General features: G+C 38.2%; 1 protein-coding gene across 1 annotated transcript; it reads left to right on the top strand.

Moving 5' to 3' along the window:
• Positions 1 to 695: 695 nt before the first annotated feature.
• LOC110133426 (olfactory receptor 11H4) lies at positions 696 to 3,698 on the top strand. Its single transcript, XM_020887318.2, has 2 exons — positions 696 to 714; positions 2,469 to 3,698. The coding sequence occupies exon 2, from the start codon at positions 2,480 to 2,482 to the stop codon at positions 3,422 to 3,424; it is 945 nt and encodes a 314-aa protein (XP_020742977.2). The 5' UTR covers positions 696 to 714; positions 2,469 to 2,479; the 3' UTR covers positions 3,425 to 3,698.
• Positions 3,699 to 19,381: the final 15,683 nt, after the last annotated feature.

Below are 19,381 nucleotides of genomic sequence, written 5' to 3'. Positions count from 1 at the left end.
TTTTACTTCATAAATCTGGTTAGTCATTATTCCTCTATATCAGTATAGTGTAAACTTTCTGTATGTGAACATAGAACATTTTTGTTCATTGGATAAAAAGCCATGGACCCTTTATGAAGCCTATTTGTGAAATGAACAGTTAGCAGAGATCATCTGCACCATTTTTTCCTATTGTATGATTTTTATGATTATTAGAGACCATCTTTCTGAAAGCAATCTCACTTTCCAGGTAGTATACTCTTCCTTCAGACTGCCTGAGAAGACAGAATACCAAGTGAGGAGCATACAGAAGGATGCTATTTAATCAAGCTATTGTTCTCAAAGCAGTTGGACTGGTGAGTTGACTGGTTGGCTGGTTGGTCAGTTTCTTGTATTGGAAAGAGGAGTATGAAAAAACTGCCCCCTAAGTTTGTCCTCATGTAATGATTTATGAATCCCCAAAGCATAAGAAATAGTGTGTGTATGGCATAAAATTGTGATATTCCATTCTAACACCCTAACTATTCCCAGCAAGTAATTTTGAAGACTTTGGAGGGTGGAGTTATGAAGAACTTAATTGAGTCAGTTTATTCCATCAATGGTAAAAATAAAAATTGACAACTCTAGACTTTTCTATTAAACTTCCCATTTTTTGACCATCCCACTGCTTATCTACATTTTCACCAAAAGCTGCAGGAAAAATAATGTCGCTGCTAATAAATCTAATAGGGCACTGTGGCAGAAAGGATGAAATGAGATGTGAAGTTGTCAAACCTAAGAGTGTTCCAAACTGTTGTTCACTTTGAGCAGACGTAGTTCGTTTTTTCGGAAAGAAAAACAGGAAGCACAGATCTCATTATTCTGGTTTAAATCTGTGAACTTGGACTTATCTCTGACCTATTACAGAGAAAGTGATTTATTTATGCTTTGTAAATAACAGTCTGGGAATCTTCTATCAAGCACCTTATTCAGTGAAGATGGTAAACAAATATCTTTTGGATTCAACAATGATTGGAAAACTGGACAGCTTTAGACTTGGATGCTCAAACTTCCTTTTAATGCTTCCTTAAAAACTACCAATGGAAAATTCCAAATCTTGATTCATAAGTCTCATACATGATCTTCCTTTCAATTTCTCTGTTCTTTTTTGCCTTTCAAATTTCTTTATCTCCTATTCCTAACAAAGTTAAGACTGGTGACTTCTAATAACAAGACAGGAGATCTGAATTTAATAAGAAAACTGAATGTTGAAACTATTATTTTTAGGTCTCTTGCTGTTCAGTCACCAAGTCATGTCAGACTCTTCACAACCCCATGGACTACAGCACACCAGGCTTTCTTGTCCCTCACCATCTCCCAGAGTTTGCCCAAGTTCATGTCCATTGCATTGGTGAGGCCATCCAACCATCCCATCCTCTGTCACCCTTAGGCCTCTTAGTGTTTTCTTAATATTAATCAATTACAAGATTATTCTGTTGTTTGAAATATAGAAAGATTTATACATTTTTGTACAATTTTTAAATGCTGCACAATTTTTAAATGTACAAAATTTAAAATGCATATACTTAAAAGTACATGCCTGTCCAAATATTTGAAAATGTCCTCACTTTCTTTTCAGAGAATGAAATTAATTCTACCAGATAAAATTGCAGATAAAACCCTGTTTGATTGTAGATCCCTTTAGTTGTTTTTATCATCCAAAATACTAACTAAATGAACTAAACTTTTGTATTGAAAGCACCATTTTCTTTATCTAGGTAGGGTCTGAATATAAAAAGCAAGATAGTTTATTTTTTTATAGTATGTGTAAAAAACGTGAACTTAAACAAATAGGGCTATTTTAAAAATAATAGCAAATATTTATGATATACTAGGTCTCTTGTACTTTTTTTAGGCATTACTCAAGTGGTTAGAGTGATATTCTAAAAGAAAATTTTAAAGGAATTTAGGAATAACCTCGAGTCTTGAATGTCATGATATCTGTCACAAATAACTCAGTTGATTAGGTTATTCTGAAAAGACAGTGTCCTGGAGTAATTTTTATCTCCATGTGTAAATCAGCTAATTCTGTTCTATTGCCAAAGGCTTAGGTCAACCTCCCCCTAACTGTCCTCAAAATATGACATTGTTGTTTTTAACAAGGTATGCTGAATAAGAGAAAGTGGATGAGTTTGTGCATGAATATCTATAGTCAACTTTAGAAAAAGGCCAAAATCAGAAAGAATTTTCTTAAGGATCAAAATAAAAAAGAAAGAAATTTACACCGCTGGTTGTATAAACTGATACGGATCTTTCTGCATTGGATTCTAACAAAATAATACTGAGATTTAGATCCATAGTCAATTCAAAATAAGGTGAGATTTATTCCCACTTCATTTCAAAATACCTCATATATTTTAGGGCAGGGCTTAAGTTCCCTTCAGTAAAATTCTTAGGATATGTAGGAAGCAAAATAACTTGGGTTGCATTCATATCTTTCTTCTTTGTAGATTTAAGACCCATGAACAGGTCAGAAACACACATTGTGACTGAGTTTGTTCTCCTGGGATTCCCTGGTTGCTGGGAGATACAGATTTTTCTCTTCTCACTATTTTTGGTGGTTTATGCCTTGACTTTGGTGGGGAATGGAGCCATTATCTGTGCAGTGAAATGGGACCCACGACTGTACACCCCCATGTACTTCCTGTTGGGAAACTTTGCCTTCCTTGAAATCTGGTATGTTTCCTCCACTATTCCTAACATGCTAGTCAACATTCTCTCCAAAACGAAGGCCATCTCATTTTCTGGCTGCTTCCTCCAGTTCTATTTCTTCTTTTCCCTGGGCACAGCTGAATGTCTCTTCTTAGCAGTAATGGCTTATGATCGGTACCAGGCCATCTGTCACCCACTGCACTACCCCATCATCATGACTCGGAGGCTCTGTGGAACGCTGGTATCTCTCTGCTGGCTCATTGGATTCCTTGGCTACCCAATCCCCATTTTTTTCATCTCCCAACTTCCCTTCTGTGGACCCAATATCATTGATCACTTCCTGTGTGATATGGATCCACTGATGGCTCTGTCCTGTGCTCCAGCCCCCATTACTGAATTTATTTTCTATACTCAGAGCTCCCTTGTCCTCTTTTTCACTCTTATGTATATTCTTCGATCCTACACCCTGCTGCTCAGAGCTGTTTTTCAGATTCCTTCTACAGCTGGCCAGAGAAAGGCCTTTTCGACCTGTGGTTCTCATTTAACTGTGGTGTCTCTTTTCTATGGGACAGTCATGGTAATGTATGTGAGTCCTACATATGGCATCTCAGCTTTGATGCAGAAGATCCTCACATTGGTATATTCAATAATGACTCCTTTCCTTAATCCCCTGATCTATAGTCTTCGCAATAAGGACATGAAACTTGCCCTGAGAAATGTCCTGTTTGGAAGGAGAATTAGTCAAAATTCATGAGCCAAAAATGTGTCATACTTCCAAGTTCTAATGAAGAATAAGGTAGAAATGTGTAAGTTTTTTCGGTGGTCTTATAGTCTTTACTCTGAGTAGTTAGAGGCCATTTTTTTTCCTGGAAATGTGCCTAGCTTAAAGATCTATGCTGACTACCAAAACCTTAATTCACTGAACTTTGACATGCAGTAAAAAATTTTTAAAGACTGTCTTTATTGGAATTTTAAAAATGGGATTGTTATATGAGGGGAAGTAGACACTGCTGAAAGATTTATCATAAGTTTTAGGACAAGTCAGTCTAATGACCTTTACCAAATGGTTAAAGGTATAGTGACTTTTTTAACATTTTTATTTAGCTATAGTTAATATACAAAAAGACAGCACATAATATATTTTAAAGGTGCTGTCAATTTTTTTCCTTTTGGAAAGAATATCCTTTTTTAAATTAATCCTTTTTTAATTTAATTCTTTTGAAATATAGTTGGTTTACAATGTTGTGTTATTTTCTGGTGTGATTAAAGAGGTACCTTTAAGCACAGTGATTCAGTTTTCAAATTCTTTTCCATATGGCTTATTACAGGATTACTAGAGCTCCTGTACTATTCAGTAGGACTTTATTGTTTATTTATTTTATATATAGTAGTTTGTATCAAGGGACAGAGACTTTTAACAAAAAATCTTTCTATAATCTTTAAGAGACACTTCTTTCTTATACCTAGTCTAACAATCTTATCTAAATATACTTTCTCTCTATTGAAAGAGAGAAAAAAAATTCTCTCAACCAGAAGAAACTCTTTCTTAGAGATATAGTTCCTTTGTGGTAAGTTTGAAATACAATTTGAATATCTGCTAAATAATAATTTGTTGAATTTGGTTTTAACATTTCTGTTATTACACATACTACACTGCGGTGTAATTTATTTGCATGCACTTCCCCTTGAGGGAACTGCCTTTTTCAACACACAGTGTCAGAGACAAAAAAAGCCCCTGGAATCGGGGAGCTGGCCTGGCTCTCTCAGCCAGGCCATAGTGCAATCCTGTTGAACATAAACAAGTTCCCAAACCACTCTAGAATCATGTTGGAGAACAGACAAAATCAAGAATAGTCACAACCACAAAAAATGGCCAAATACCCTTTTCTTTAGGCTAACATGAATGGCTACTGTCTCTTTACCAGATAAAGCTTTAGCCCAAGTGCCTTCTAGATAGCCCTTAAGATATTCAATCATAGAATTTTTTTCCATTTTCTGACGTACCCAGAGAAAATCTCTCTTCCCTTCAAGCTCTCCCCAAAGTCAACAGCAAAAGCCCAAATCATATAATAAATCCTTTCTAATGTCTTTCTACAGAGATGCTCCATGTTCCTCATGGCATGTGTTCTCTCTTTTTGCAAAAAAACAATAAACCCATCTTTGTTCAACTACAGTTGTGTTCATGAGGGCCATTGTTATTGGGAATCAACAGTAGTATAATACTTAGCATAGAAGAAGAGCTCAAATATTTATCTCATTCTATTTAACAGGAATATTGTGTCCCATTATATGAACATATCACTATTTATTTACCCATTACTCAATTAAGATACTTTATTATAGGCAATATTTTACAACTAAAACAATACTGCAATAAATGTCCTTAAATAAAAGTCTCTATTCAATCACATAAGTATTCCTTAAATTAAAAGAAGGATTTCTGGGATATAAATTATTTGATTTTTTAATTACATAAAATACTGTTAAACTTTAGATACTTCTAAATTGTGTATTAGTTTTCAACAAATGGTTCTGGGACAGCTTGATATACACATGGAAAAGAATGAGGTTGGACACCTACCTCACACCACTGACAAAAATTAACTCAAAATGGATCAAAGATCTAAATGTAAAAGATAAAACTACAGAACTCTTAGAATAAAACATAGACTTAAATCTTAGTGTCCTTAAATTATACAGAATTATATATTTTTAAGATATAATACCAAAAATATAAGGAATAAAATTAAAAATAGAGAAATTGAACTTCATCAAAGTTTTAAAATTTTATGTTACAAGGATACTAACAAGAGAGTAATGTCACAGAATGGGAAAAAATACCTAACAAGAGTCCAGTATCCAGAATATATTTTTTTTAAAAAGTACACTCTTACAACTCAACAATAAGAACACAAATAACTCAATTTTTTAAATGTGCAAAATATTTGAGTAGGCATTTCTTAGAAAAGGATATACAAATGGCTTGTAAGCAAATGAAAAGACACTGTTAATCTCCAGGGAAAGATTATTTAGGGTGAAACAGATCACCAGCCCAGGTTGGGTGCATGAGACAAGTGCTTGGGCCTGGTGCACTGGGAAGACCCAGAGGGATCGGGTGGAGAGGGAGGTGGGAGGGGGGACCGGGATGGGGAATACATGTAAATCCATGGCTAATTCATTTCAATGTATGACAAAAACCACTGCAATGATGTAAAGTAATTAGCATCCAACTAATAAAAATAAATGGAAAAAAAATTAAAAAAAAAACAAAAAACAAACAAAAAAAGAAATGATAAAAAAAAAATCACAATAAGGTACCTCTTCATACCCACTAGCATGGCTAAAATCAAAAAGACAGACAATGCCAAGTGCTGGACAGGATTTGGAAAAATTTGAACACTCACATATTGCTAGCAGAAATGTAAAATGGTGCAGCAGCTCTAGAAAACCATTGGCAGTTTCTCAAATAGTTAAACATAGAGTAGCCATATGATGCAACAAGTTCATTCATAAGTATAACCCAAGAGAATTAAAAACACATTCATACAAAACATGTATATGAATGTTCATGGTAGTATTATTCATAATAGCCAAGAAGTAAAACAATCTAAACCTCCATCATCTGATGAATGGACAACAAAATGTGGTATATACACACAGTGGAATATCATTCACCCATTGTTACATGAACTTTGAAAATATTATACTAAGTAAAATAATCCAAACACAGGCCATATACTACAGGATTCAATTTATATAAAATATCGAGAATGGGCAAATCTATAGAGACAGAAAGTAGATTAGTAGTTTCTAAAGACTAGGCAGAGGGAAGAATGGAAAATGACTGCCAATGGATACTCAGTTTCTTTGGGGCTGACGAAGATGTTCTATAATCAGATAGCGGTGGTGGTTGCAGAACATTGTGGATATACTAAAAATTACTTACACTTTAAAAGGATGAATTTTATGCCATGTGAATTGTGTCTTGCTAAAACATTTGTTTGAGAGTGCTCATTTTCCCACAGCCTCCCCAACACTGGTTTTTATCATGGTTTCTCATTTGTTTGCCAATATGAGAGGTGAAACTAGTATTGTGTTCATTTTCCTTCCTTGAATTTTACATTTAGTGCCACAACAGCTTAGGAAAATAATTATACAAGCATCAGTATATGCAATAGCCAGAAATTCATTCAAAAAGGAAGTTGCAGTTGACTGGTGGCTTGAAGATAGGAAGGAGAGGGGAACAAACATGTGCTGAGAATCTTCCAGGTGTCTTTTACTGTGCTGTGGTCTCTACATAAATTGTCTCATTTAATCCCTATGACACTGTTATAAGATACAAGTTATACCCATTTTACAAAATAAGACCCAAAGGATCTGTGTTAAGTATCTTTCTAAGCCTGCAGAGCAGAAGATGAGGTGAGGCTCTCTGAGTTTAAAGAGAAGCCTAAGCAAATGTGTGCAGTTGATAGAGGGTAGAGTAGTTAAGTGACTAGCCTGATGAAAGTTGAGGGTTCATCTTGGGGTCATATTATGAAGGGTGTTGAATACCAAACAGGAAAGATATGTAGACACTGAGGAACAGAGAAAAAGGCTGATAGAAAGGAAGAGAAAATCAGAACCCTAGATATCCTTCATGACCTAGGTATCCATGCCATCCAAATCTTCCACCTCCTCTATTTCAACAAATCTCAACACCTCCATCTCCATACCACCTTTCAGTTGTTCCCAAGAAAAGAAGTAACTGATGTAAAATTACTGTTGAAACTCTTGAAGGATGAATTTATGGAACATTAATATTTTTCACCCTTATTTTTGTGTTGTCTTGGAGATACTTCTTAGATGCTGGATGTACAATTTTGAGGATGGAAAATTGTGGAAAAAGATAAAACCTGTCACAGTGAGAATTCTCATTGACTTATTCCTCCTTTGTCATTTCTCCACTTTAGCTTTCGAAATTCTCTAAAACCTTAGCCCTACAAAATTTCCTTTTTCCATGGTCTTTTTGTGACTTTTCCATAGCCATTTGTGTTTTGCTATCTTCTGGTGGTCATTGTACTTCCATTGTATGCCTAAGAATAAGACAAAAAACTTCAACCCACCCAAGTATTATATGTGAAGGAGGATAATGGTTAGTTGAATCTTCTAGTTAATCAGAAAAATCCTTTTGACATTGAGTATTAAAATCTTTCTGAAATGTGTTTGCCCATTCTTAAACCTTGCTATGTTAAAAATTATTTAATCTTTCACCATACAAGAACACAACAAGTGTAATATGTTGGGACAAGCAGTGACCAGGCAATCAGACCATAGAGAATCCAATCCAATCCCATTCTATCACCAGCTAGCTATGTGTTCTTACGTAAATCACTTCACCTCTCTGGCCTCAGCTCCTCTATATATAAGAAAGCTAAGGTGAGTGAACCTAGGGTGGCCTACACTGATTTTTCTCCATATATGACAAGTCTCATGGTACTTACTCTGTAAGAAGACACAGGTACATGAAGAGTGTGTGTGAAGCACTATCCTGGAGCAAACACAGGGCATTATCAGAGCATATGGGAGGAGCCCTGGATCCAAGGGTATACGGGAGGTGGCAGGAAAATAAAAAATGAAGAGAGGGGACTGGCTATAAGGGTACTGGAATAATCTAGAGAAGATATTATGATGACCTCATCTAGGACAGTGCTTCTCAAAGTATGGTCCACAACAAGAAAACAACAGAAACTATCACAGATTATGTGCTTGTATCTGAGCAATTAGACATCCCTCGGAAGTGCTTTATTTGGATTAATGGATTAATACAGTTTTATTCTTAATTATACATTTTTCTATAATACAGGCAAGTACAAACATTAACTATGTGAAAAACTACAATTAAAAATTAAATCTAAGTGCCTAAGGAGAAGGGGCACTGTACAAACTAACCTTAACTATTAGAATTTTAGTCTTTCCTGCATTCTCTTCATGGGTTTACTTAAAAACACATAATTCCTTTCGCTTTCTTCCTTTGACATAAGAACCCCACAAAACAGCCTGGTTTAGTGTCAAAAGCATCAGTGTGTGCTCAGCAGTGTCCGACTCTTTGTGGCCCTGTGGACTGCGCACACCAGGCTTCTCTGTCTATGGAATTTTCCAGGCAAAATATTGGAGTGGGTTGCCATTTCCTCCTGCAAGGCTCTTCCTGACCCAGGGATCAAACCTACATCGCCTGCATTGGCGGGTGGATTCTTTACCACTAGTGCCACCAGGAAGTAGACCCAGATTAAGTCTAGATTTACCACCTATTATGTATGATAATGTATTTTGCATGAATTTTGGATGACCTTATTCATCTTAAATCTCTCATATTGTTATATCCAACACGAGAGTAGGTATTCAGTCAACAGTTATGAATTTAATCAGGAACTGAGTCTAGGAGGAACCAGTAAGGTAGTAAAAGAGATTTCCTCTTTGTTTGCCAACTTATGAATTGGGCTACAGCAGTAGGCAACTAAATAAAAAGTATAGTCCTCCCTCCTAACTGTTCAACCACCTGGCAGAGCATAGGAAATGGCCCGCACCAAGTAAGGAGCACAAAGAGAAGCAGTGCTGGACAGGGTGAAAAGACTGGTAGGCTGACACCCTGACTAAGACTCCTCATCTCTTGGGAGGCATGGTTTTTCCTGACCACACTGGTAAGCCAGGTACTCTGCCATCTAGTGGGGCCATGCCCTCAGATTCCAGCACTCTGGATCTACTTCTGCATTCATATGATGGAATGCTGGTTAACACCCTCTATAGCCATCCTGCCCTGACTGTGTAGCCATTTTATTTACTTTCTCTATCCACATAAACATTCAGTTCAGTTCAGTCGCTCAGTCGTGTCCGACTCTTTGTGACCCCGTGAGTCGCAGCACGCCAGGCCTCCCTGTCCCTCACCAACTGCCAGAGTTTACTCAAACTCATGCCCATCGAGTTGGTGATGCCATCCAGCCATCTCATCCTCTGTCATCCCCTTCTCCTCCTGCTCCCAATCCCTCCCAGCATCAGGGTCTTTTCCAATGAGTCAGCTCTTCGCATGAAGTGGCCAAAGAATTGGAGTTTCAGCTTCAACATCAGTCCTTATACATGAAAAAACATGCGACAAACTGATTTCTAAATACAAACAAGAATAAAAGTGTTCAGAGAATAATAATCAACAACAGAATAATGTTTGCTTATTCAAAATTTATTGGATGTGTACTATAAATAAACACCATGGTAGGGTTAGGGACACATTCTAAAAAGACAGAGAAGAGATCACAATCTCTTGGAAGATGTATATATAATAATTTACACATCACATATATTACATAGTGATATAATTATATACATATGTTTGCTTTATCTAGAATGCAGGTCTCAATGAACACTGATGAAACCATAGACAGATTTCTGTGTCTTTCTTGGTCTTGTCTTAAGACATAGCCTAGTAAGCAAGTTTATCTGTAGGATAACAGCCACCCCCTCATTCAGTAAAAAAAAAAAAAGTCACAATTCAGCCCTCAACAAAGTGTTTTCTATCCTGGATAATAACTGTGACCTGGCCAAAGAATGTTGGTAATAACGCACTCGAAGTCAAGTCTACTACTATTGCATTGCTTCTGCAGAGGTGAGTTGGTACAAGGAAGTTTCCTTTAGCAGTATCCATTTATTCAAAAAGAAGTTACACATATGTGCTTATGTTTGCAGAGATATATGTATTCTCCATCATAGCTTTAAAACCACACTAAAAATAATTTTTAGATGTCATTTAAAACCATAATGCATGAAGCCAACCTGAAGAGGCTACATATTCATATGACTCCAAGTATACGACTTTCTAGAAAAGACAAAAATATGGGGACAGAAAAAAGATCAGTGGTCGTCAGGGGCTAGGCAAGAAGGGAAGGATGAACAGGTGGAGCACACAGGATTTTTAGGGCAGTGAAACAACTCTGTATGATACTATAATGGTAGATACAAGTCACTATACATTTGTCAAATCCATAGAATGTACAACATCAAGAGTGAACCCTAATGTAATCTGTGGACTTTGGGTGATCATGATATGTCAGTGTGAGTCCACGGACTGTAACAAATACACCCTTCTGATGCAGAATGTTGATGGCGGGGAAGCATGTGTGTGTGTGTGTCTGTGTGTGTGTCTGTGTGTGTGTGTGTCTGTGTCTGTGTGAGGGCACAAGGTATATGGGAACTTTACATACCCTCCACTCAGTTTTGCTGTGAGCCTAAACTGCTCTAAAAAAATAAAGTCTATTTTGAAAATACTTATTAAAAATGTAACCCAATAATGATTATTGTCAAAAACTGTACAACTGCTGTTTGTTTAGGCAGTGACAAACAGAAGCAGATAAAGCAAGTTTTCCACAAGGCTTTTTGCTATAAAGAAGCAATCTGTGAACCAAAAGGGACACACACTCCTCAAATGATACATTTTTTCATCTACTCCCATCATTCCTCAGACCCATTTTAGACACCTCAGCTAGAAATCTTCTTCCTCTCTGCCAGGAAGAGCAAAAAACTTCAAGTCAAACACAGTAGCTGGCAAAACCTAGAAGAGTTTGGCACTGTTTAAGCTGCCTTGGTGAAAGGACTCCCCCAAGGATCCCTATACCCCCAGGCCTAATCCAAAGTTATTTTAACAGATTAGAAAAAAACTTGGAGAGTCATAACAGAAAAACCTAGAGTCCCCAAGGTCCCAGTTTTAGACTCTCTGCAGAAGCTATGCTTTGGAGCTGGAGGCCCATGAGAGCCAATTAGAAAAGGAAGTTAGGATGAGGGAGGGAGAAATGATTCCAGCAACTACCAATTAAAAGTGAATGGATCCCACAGTACCAAGGGACCATGATTCAAACTGTTGCATCATCCAAGTTCCAGCACCAACTCCCTGAACATGAAGAGAGAGCAAAGAGGAGGGGTAAGGAAGAGAAGCAGGGGTGTCCCACACTTTGGCAAGCTTCCACTTCTCATCTTCAGTGAATACACACCTGACAATTAAGCTGCAGGTAGAATCTCCTGATTAGCCATGCAGAAAACCCCAATACCATGCCATAAGAGGGACAGGACCTGTAGGCAGGGAAACATGCCCAGAAAAGTTCAGCAGGATGCTGCTGATACAACAGACCTGCTTCCAATTCAGAATTGCTCCTGTCAAAGCAGGTCACACGTGATTCATCGTCCTTGTATAGAACAATACTACTTCCATCACTACTCTCCCCTCCACCCTGTACTTTTAAAATACATGATGATTTTCAAGTATGTTCACAATACTACTTCATTGACAGTCACAAAATCCCTGTGGATTCTGTTGGCTATGTATTAGTATTTCCATCTAAGAATTTTTAAAAGTTAATGCTAAAATTCAAGAGATCTGCCTAAGAGCATAAAGGCAGTATTATTTTTATACTTTTAAATGATATGCCACTAAGTTTATATACACATAGAATATCCCCAGAAAAAAAAAAAAATGTAAGAAAATGGAGTGGTTACTACAGTAGAGGAAGTAGGGGGCCAGGAGAGGAAATGAAGCTTTCTTTTCTCTTACTATTTTTTGGTAATTTTACACTATTGTATATACAATTTCCTAAAATTAAAATAAAATAAAGTTACAATTAGGGAGCAGAAAACCACAATCCAATTCTCTTTCCCACTGTATAGTGCTGTCTCCACGTTGGGTAAAGACGGAGAACAGTTCTTTTCCTTTTTATCATCCCACTTATTCCCCATTTCATCATCACCGTCCACATGTACATATACATAACACAACTTTCTATGAGAATTTTCCCATGATTGCCTGTTCTGTGCAAATCTGCCAGGAGCTGAGAGTATGCTAAAAACCAACCAAGTGATAAAGAAATTGAATTCCAGCACACTTGAGTGATCTTGCTTAGAGTTATTCTAACAATACATTTTATTTGGGGAAAACAATAGCATTTTTGTTCAAATATTTTGAGAGAATAGAAAAATAAGCTAGCACTTCAGTATGAAGGATCAGTTTTAGAAAGAATGAAGGCCATAATATCTGCCAGTTTGGGGAATACAATTCCCTAATACTCAATAGCCTGGCAAGTCACTGACAAAAAGGGGAAAAACTTCCTTTCCTAAATATCAAGAGATATGACACAGTGGGAAATGCAGCTATACACATTTAAAGACAATATATATATTAACAGAATAATGGAAGAAATTGACTCTCAGGTCACTTTCAACAATTAAACACTGACTCTACAAATCACAGATGTATGTAGATCAGTAAATAGAGAAAGAAAATGTTAACAGAATCCTGGCACCAAGGGGCAGTCATTACCACAGACTAAAATAGGAGACTATCAAGGAAACAGCATAAATGCTTTCTTATTCATTGATTTCATGTAAATTTATCGAGCGCTTGTGTCAGGTACTGAACCAGGATTTACGACTGCTAAGATGAGTACCTTCAGAAAGCTCACAGCCTGTAGGAAACTGGCAAATAATTAAAACACAAAAGTGCTCTGAGAGTATAGAGACAAACACATCAAAATTGAATATGCTTGGGAAAGCTTTACAAAAAAGGTAATGTTTGAGCTGAATTTCAGAGGATAAGTAGGAACTCTCCAGAGCGATGACAGAAAGAATCACAAGTGCAAAAGTACTCAAGTATGAAAGAGCATGGAAACGAACAGATACCAAACATATGCTGGGGTTGCCATGCATTAGAATTATAGTTCTATAATTATATTATATTCTGCCCTATTATATTCTCTTAACTATATTCTGCCCTCTTATAAGAGGGCAGAAATGAGGTAATATTGATAAGCACACTGAAATATGAAGGCTGTGGCCCATGTGAAGGGAGTATCATATTGGAATTAAAGAATTGCTAAGGGCTTTCTTGAGATTTGTGTGTGTGTGTGTGTGTGTGTGTGTACCATTTTTAAAGTCTTTATTGAATTTGTTACAATATTGCTTCTGTTTTATGTTTTTTGGTCACCAGGCATGTGGGATCTTAGATCCCCTGATTGAACCTGCATCCTCTGCATTGGAAGGGGAAATCTTAACCACTGGACTGCCAGGAAAGGCCTTTACTGGGAGTTTTTAAACAAGGAAATTAAATGATCAGGTTTGTCTTGAGAAAGATGAAACTGTTGGCAACATTTCCCACTTCAGAAATAGCAGAAGAGCACGTCAGCATAAGGGTAGAGTATAAATTTTAGATTCGGGAGAACTGGGTTCAAATCCCAGCTGTAATACAGCTGGAATTCTAGCATAATTGAGCCCTGCTTGTCTCTGTACCACATACAGGACATGTGTTAATTCATTAATCCTCATAATAATCCTACAAGTTAGGTAGTAATATTACCTCCATTTTACAGATAGAGACACTGAATCTCAGAGAGCTAAGAAACTCTCCCACAGCCTTAGAGCAGAATAACAGTTAAAATTTCAATGGCTCTGTTAGTTACAAGCTTATAAACTTGGGACAATACTACTATTATGATCATTATCATTAAAATAATAACAGATAAGCAAAAATAACTTATCTATTCTTGACTCTAAGACGGAAGAGTAGAAGGACGTGCACTCACCTTCTCCTGTGAGAACTCCAAAATTACAACTTGCTGCTGAACAACCATTGACAGGAGAATGTTGGATCCCACCAAAAAAAGATACCCCACATCCAAGGGCAAAGGAGAAGCCCCAGCAAGATGGTAGGAGGGGCAAAATTGCATTTAGAATCAAACCCCATACCCACCAGAGATGCTCAGAGGGCTCAGACAAACCTTGTGCACACAGGACCCAGAGACCCCACAGAGACTGAGCCAGAACTGTGTTTGAGAGTCTCCTGTGGACGAACAGGTCAGCAGTGGACTGCTGAAGGGGCAGCAGATCTGGGTGCAGTAGATCTGGGTATCACATAAGCCCTCTTGAAGGAAGTCACCATTAATCCCACCATAGAGCTACCAGAACTTACACAGGAATGGGGAAACAGACTCTTGGAGGGCACAAACAAAAGCTTGCACACACAAGGACCCTGGAGAAAGGAGCAGTGACCCCACAAGAGACTGACCCCAACTTGCCTGCAAGTGTCCTGGAATCTCCAGGGGAGGTGTGGGTCAGTGTGGCCTGCTACAGGGTTGGGGGCACTGAGTGCAGCAGTGTATGCATGGGACCTCTTGAAGGAGGTTGCCATTATCTTCATTACCTCCACCATAGTTTGGCCTAGGTCAAACCACAGGAGGGAACACAGCCTCCTTCATCAACAGAAAACTGGATTAAAGATTTACTGAGCATGCCCTGCCCATCAGAATAGACCCAGTTTCCCCCACAGTCAGTCTCTGCCATCAGGAAGTTTCCATAAGCCTTTATCCTTCTCCATCAGAGGGCAGACAGAATGAAAACCACAATCACAGAAAACTAACCAATCTGATCACATGAACCACGGCCTTGTCTAACTGAATGAAACTATGAGCCATGCAGTGTACAGCCACCCAAGAGGGAGGGGTCATGGTGGAGAGTTCTGACAAAATGTGGTCCACTGGAGAAGGGAACGACAAACCACTTCAGTATTCTTGCCTTAAGAACCCCATGAACAGTATGAAAAGGCAAAAAGATAGGATACTGAAAGATGAACTCCCCAGGTCGGTAGGTGCCCAATATGCTACTGGAGATCAGTGGAGAAATAACCAGAAAGAATAAAGAGACGGAGCTAAAGCAAAAACAACACCCAGTTGTGGATGTGACTGGTGATGGAAGTAAACTCCAAAGCTGTAAAGAGCAATTGCAAAGGAACCTGGAACGTTAGGTCCATGAATCAAGGCAAATTGGAAGTGGTCAAACAAGAGATGGCAAGAGTGAACATCGACATTTTAGCAATCAGTGAACTAAAATGGACTGAAGTGGGTAAGTTTAACTCAGATAACCATTATCTCTACTACTGTGGGCATGAATCCCTTAGAAGAAATGGAGTAGCCATCATGGTCAACAAAAGAGTCTGAAATGCAGTACTTGGATGCCATCTCAAAAATGACAGAATGATCTCTGTTCGTTTCCAAGGCAAACCATTCAATATCACAGTAATCCAAGTCTATGCTCCAATCAGTAATGCTGAAGAAGCTGAAGTTGAATGGTTCTATGAAGACCTACAAGACCTTCTAGAACTAACACCCAAAAAAGATGTCCTTTTCGTTATAGGGGACTAGAACGCAAAAGTGGGAAGTCAAGAGATACCTGGAGGAACAGGCAAATTTGGCCTTGGAATACAAAACAAAGCAGGGCAGAGGCTAATAGTTTTGCCAAGAGAACACATTGGTCACAGCAAACACCCTCTTCCAACAACACAAGAGAAGACTCTAGACATGGACATCACCAGATGGTCAATACCAAAATCAGCTGATTATATTCTTTGCACCCAAAGATAGAGAAGCTCTATATAGTCAGCAAAAACAAGACCAGGAGCTGACTGTAGCTCAGATCATGAACCTCCTTATTGCCAAATTCAGATTTAAACTGAAGAAAGTAGGGAAAAACACTAGATCATTCAGGTACGACCTAAATCAAATCCCTTATGATTATACAATGGAAGTGACAAATAGATTTAAGGGATTATATCTGATAGAGTGCCTGAAGAACTATGGACGGAGGTTCATGACACTGTACAGGAGGCAGGGATCAAGACCATCCCCAAGAAAAAGAAATGCAAAAGGATAAAATGGTTGTCTGAGGAGGCCTTACAAATAGCTGTGAAAAGACTTAAAAGGCAAAGAAGAAAAGGAAAGATATGCCCACTTGAATGTAGAGTTCCAAAGAATAGCAAGGAAAGATAAGAAAGCCGTCCTCAGTGACCAATGCAAAGAAACAGAAGAAAACAATAGAATGTGAAAGACTAGAGATCTCGTCAAGAAAATTAGAGCTACAAGGGAACATTTCATGCAAGGATGGGCACAATAAAGGACAGAAATGGTATGGACCTAACAGAAGCAGAAGACATTAAGATGAGATGGCAAGAATACACAGAAGAACTATACAAAAAAAGATTTTCATGAGCCAGACAACCACAATGGTGTGATCACTCACCTAGAGCCAGACATCCTGAAACGGGAAGTCAAGTGGGCTTTAGGAAGCATCATTATGAATAAAGGTAGTGGTGGTGATGGAATTCCAGTTGAGCCACTTCAAATCCTAAAAGATCACGCTGTGAAAATGCTGCACTCAATATGCCAGCAAATTTGGAAGACTCAGCAGTGGCCATAAGACTGGAAAATGTCAGTTTTCATTCCAATCCCAAAGAATGCTCAAACTATTGGACAATGGTACTCATCTTACATGCTAGCAAAGTAATGCTCAAAATTCTCCAAGTCAGGCTTCAACAGTATGTGAACCATGAACTTCCAGATGTTCAGGCTGGATTTTAAAAAGGCAGAGAAACCAGAGATCAAATTGCCAACATCAGTTGGATCATTGAAAAAGCAAGAGAGTTCCAGAAAAACATCTACTTCTGCTTTACTGACTACACCAAAGCCTTTGACTGTGTGGATCACAACAAACTGGAAAAGTTTTAAAGAGATGGGAATACCATACCTGACCCACCTCCTGAGAAATCTGTATGCAGGTCAAGAAGCAACAGTTAGAACTGGACACGGAACAACAGACTGGGTCCAAATTGGGAAAGGAGTGCGACAAGGCTGTATGTTCTCATATATGCAGAGTACATCATGAGAAATGTTGGGCTGGATGAAGCCCAAGCTGGAATCAAGATTGCCAGGAGAAATATCAATGACCTCAGATATGCAGATGACACCACCCGTATGGCAGAAAGTGAAGAAGAACTAAAGAGCATCTTGATGAAAGTGAAAGAGGAGAGTGAAAAAGTTGACTTAAAACTCAACATTCAGAAAACTAAGATCATGGCATCTGGTCCCATCACTTCATGGCAAATAGATGGGGAAACAATCGAAACAGTGAGAGACTTTATTTTTGGGGGCTCCAAAATCACTGCAGATGGTGACTGCAGCCACGAAATTAAAAGACACTTGCTCCTTGGAAGAAAAGCTATGAGCAACCTAGACAGCATATTAAAAAGCAGAGACATTACTTTGCCGACAAAGGTCGGTCTAGTCAAAGCTATGGTTTTTCCAGTAGTCATATACGGATGTGAGAGACTATAGAGAAAGCAGAGTGCTGAAGAATTGATGCCTTTCAACTGTGGTGTTGGAGAAGACTCTTGAAAAGTTCTTTGGACTGCAAGGAGATCTAACCAGTCAATCCTAAGGGAAATCAGTTCTGAATATTCATTGAAGGGACTGATGTTGAAGCTGAAACTCCAGTATTTGGCCACCTGATGCGAAGAACTGACTCATTGGAAAAGACCCTGATGCTGGGAAAGATTGAAGGCTAGAGGAGAAGGGGACAACAGAGGATGAGATGGTTGGATGGCATCACCGACTCAATGGACGTGAGTTTGACTAAGTTCCGGGAGTTGGTGATGGACAGGGAAGCCTGCCGTGCTGCAGTCCATGAGGTCACAAAGAGTTGGAAACGACTGAGTGACTGAATTGACTTTTAAAACGTGGAAAAAAAATCCATGGCTAATTCATTTCAATGTATGACAAAAACCAGTGCAATGATGTAAAGTAATTAGCCTCCAACTAATAAAAATAAATGGAAAAAAAATAATAAAATGTGAAAAAAATTAGAGAAAGCAAGATTTCAACTATAGGGAAAAAACTATTGCCAAAGTCAAGCAAGAAATGCAGAATTACTAAACTAAGACAAAATGAATAGAAAGAAAATAAAGACATGTCTAAGGGATATGATCAACACAATAACCCTATGACAGACTGGAAATTAGAAACAAAGTATCACAAGTGACGCCCTAAGTTTCTGGCCTGGATAAGTGAATACATGGTGATGTCAGCTGCTCATATAGAGAAAACAGGTGGCTGCTAGAGACAATGAGTTCTACTTTAGATATACTGGATTTTAATTGCCTGTGGCACATATTGCCTGGTAATCTGATGTAAATTGATCACTAGTTCTAAGGAAAAAGATCTGGAAATACAGATTTAGGAAAATTAGTAGTTTGGTAATTGAACAACACATGGGTATGAGTGAAATGGTTCAGTGAAAATGTTTTGAGGGAGGAAAGCAGCAGGCCATAAGTAGGACTCTTAAGACCACCATCATTTAAAGAAAAGATGAGGAAGAAGTGTCCGTAGTAGGTCTCAATAAGATTTTGACTTCACCAGGGCTATGCTCATCGTATCCACAGATAGAAACGGTTTGTGCTTTGGCACTTACCTGGATTCACTATGTTAAAGGTTACCTTCTCAGATTCAACATTCTGGGTTTTTTTCCCTCCAGTTCTTCCCCTAATCACATCTAATCAGGCCTCTTTTCCTCCCCTGTAGAAACTAGTTATTAATCTTAAACTTCAGCTCTACTCTTGGAGTATCCTCCTAGAAGTCCTACATGCTGGTTTGTACTCTGCCAACCTGCTAAGCTGGAACTGCACAAGGTCTTTTTTATATAATAAACATACTATTACATTTGTTGTTCAGTTGCCCAGTAATATCCAACTCTTTGCGACCCCGTGGACTGCAGCATGCCAGGCCTCTCTGTCCCTCACCATCTCCCAAAGTTTACTCAAGTTCATGTTCATTGCATCAGAGATGCCACCCAACCATCTCATCCTCTTTCCCAACATCTGGAA

The sequence above is a fragment of the Odocoileus virginianus genome, chromosome 6 (genome assembly GCF_023699985.2).
Source record: "Odocoileus virginianus isolate 20LAN1187 ecotype Illinois chromosome 6, Ovbor_1.2, whole genome shotgun sequence".
Classification (NCBI taxonomy): domain Eukaryota; kingdom Metazoa; phylum Chordata; class Mammalia; order Artiodactyla; family Cervidae; genus Odocoileus; species Odocoileus virginianus.
This window is presented reverse-complemented; position numbering and strand designations above follow the sequence as displayed.

Excerpts from the sequence above, each read along its gene's own strand:
- LOC110133426 (XM_020887318.2), top strand. The coding sequence starts at position 2,480 with ATGAACAGGTCAGAAACACACATTGTGACTGAGTTTGTTCTCCTGGGA.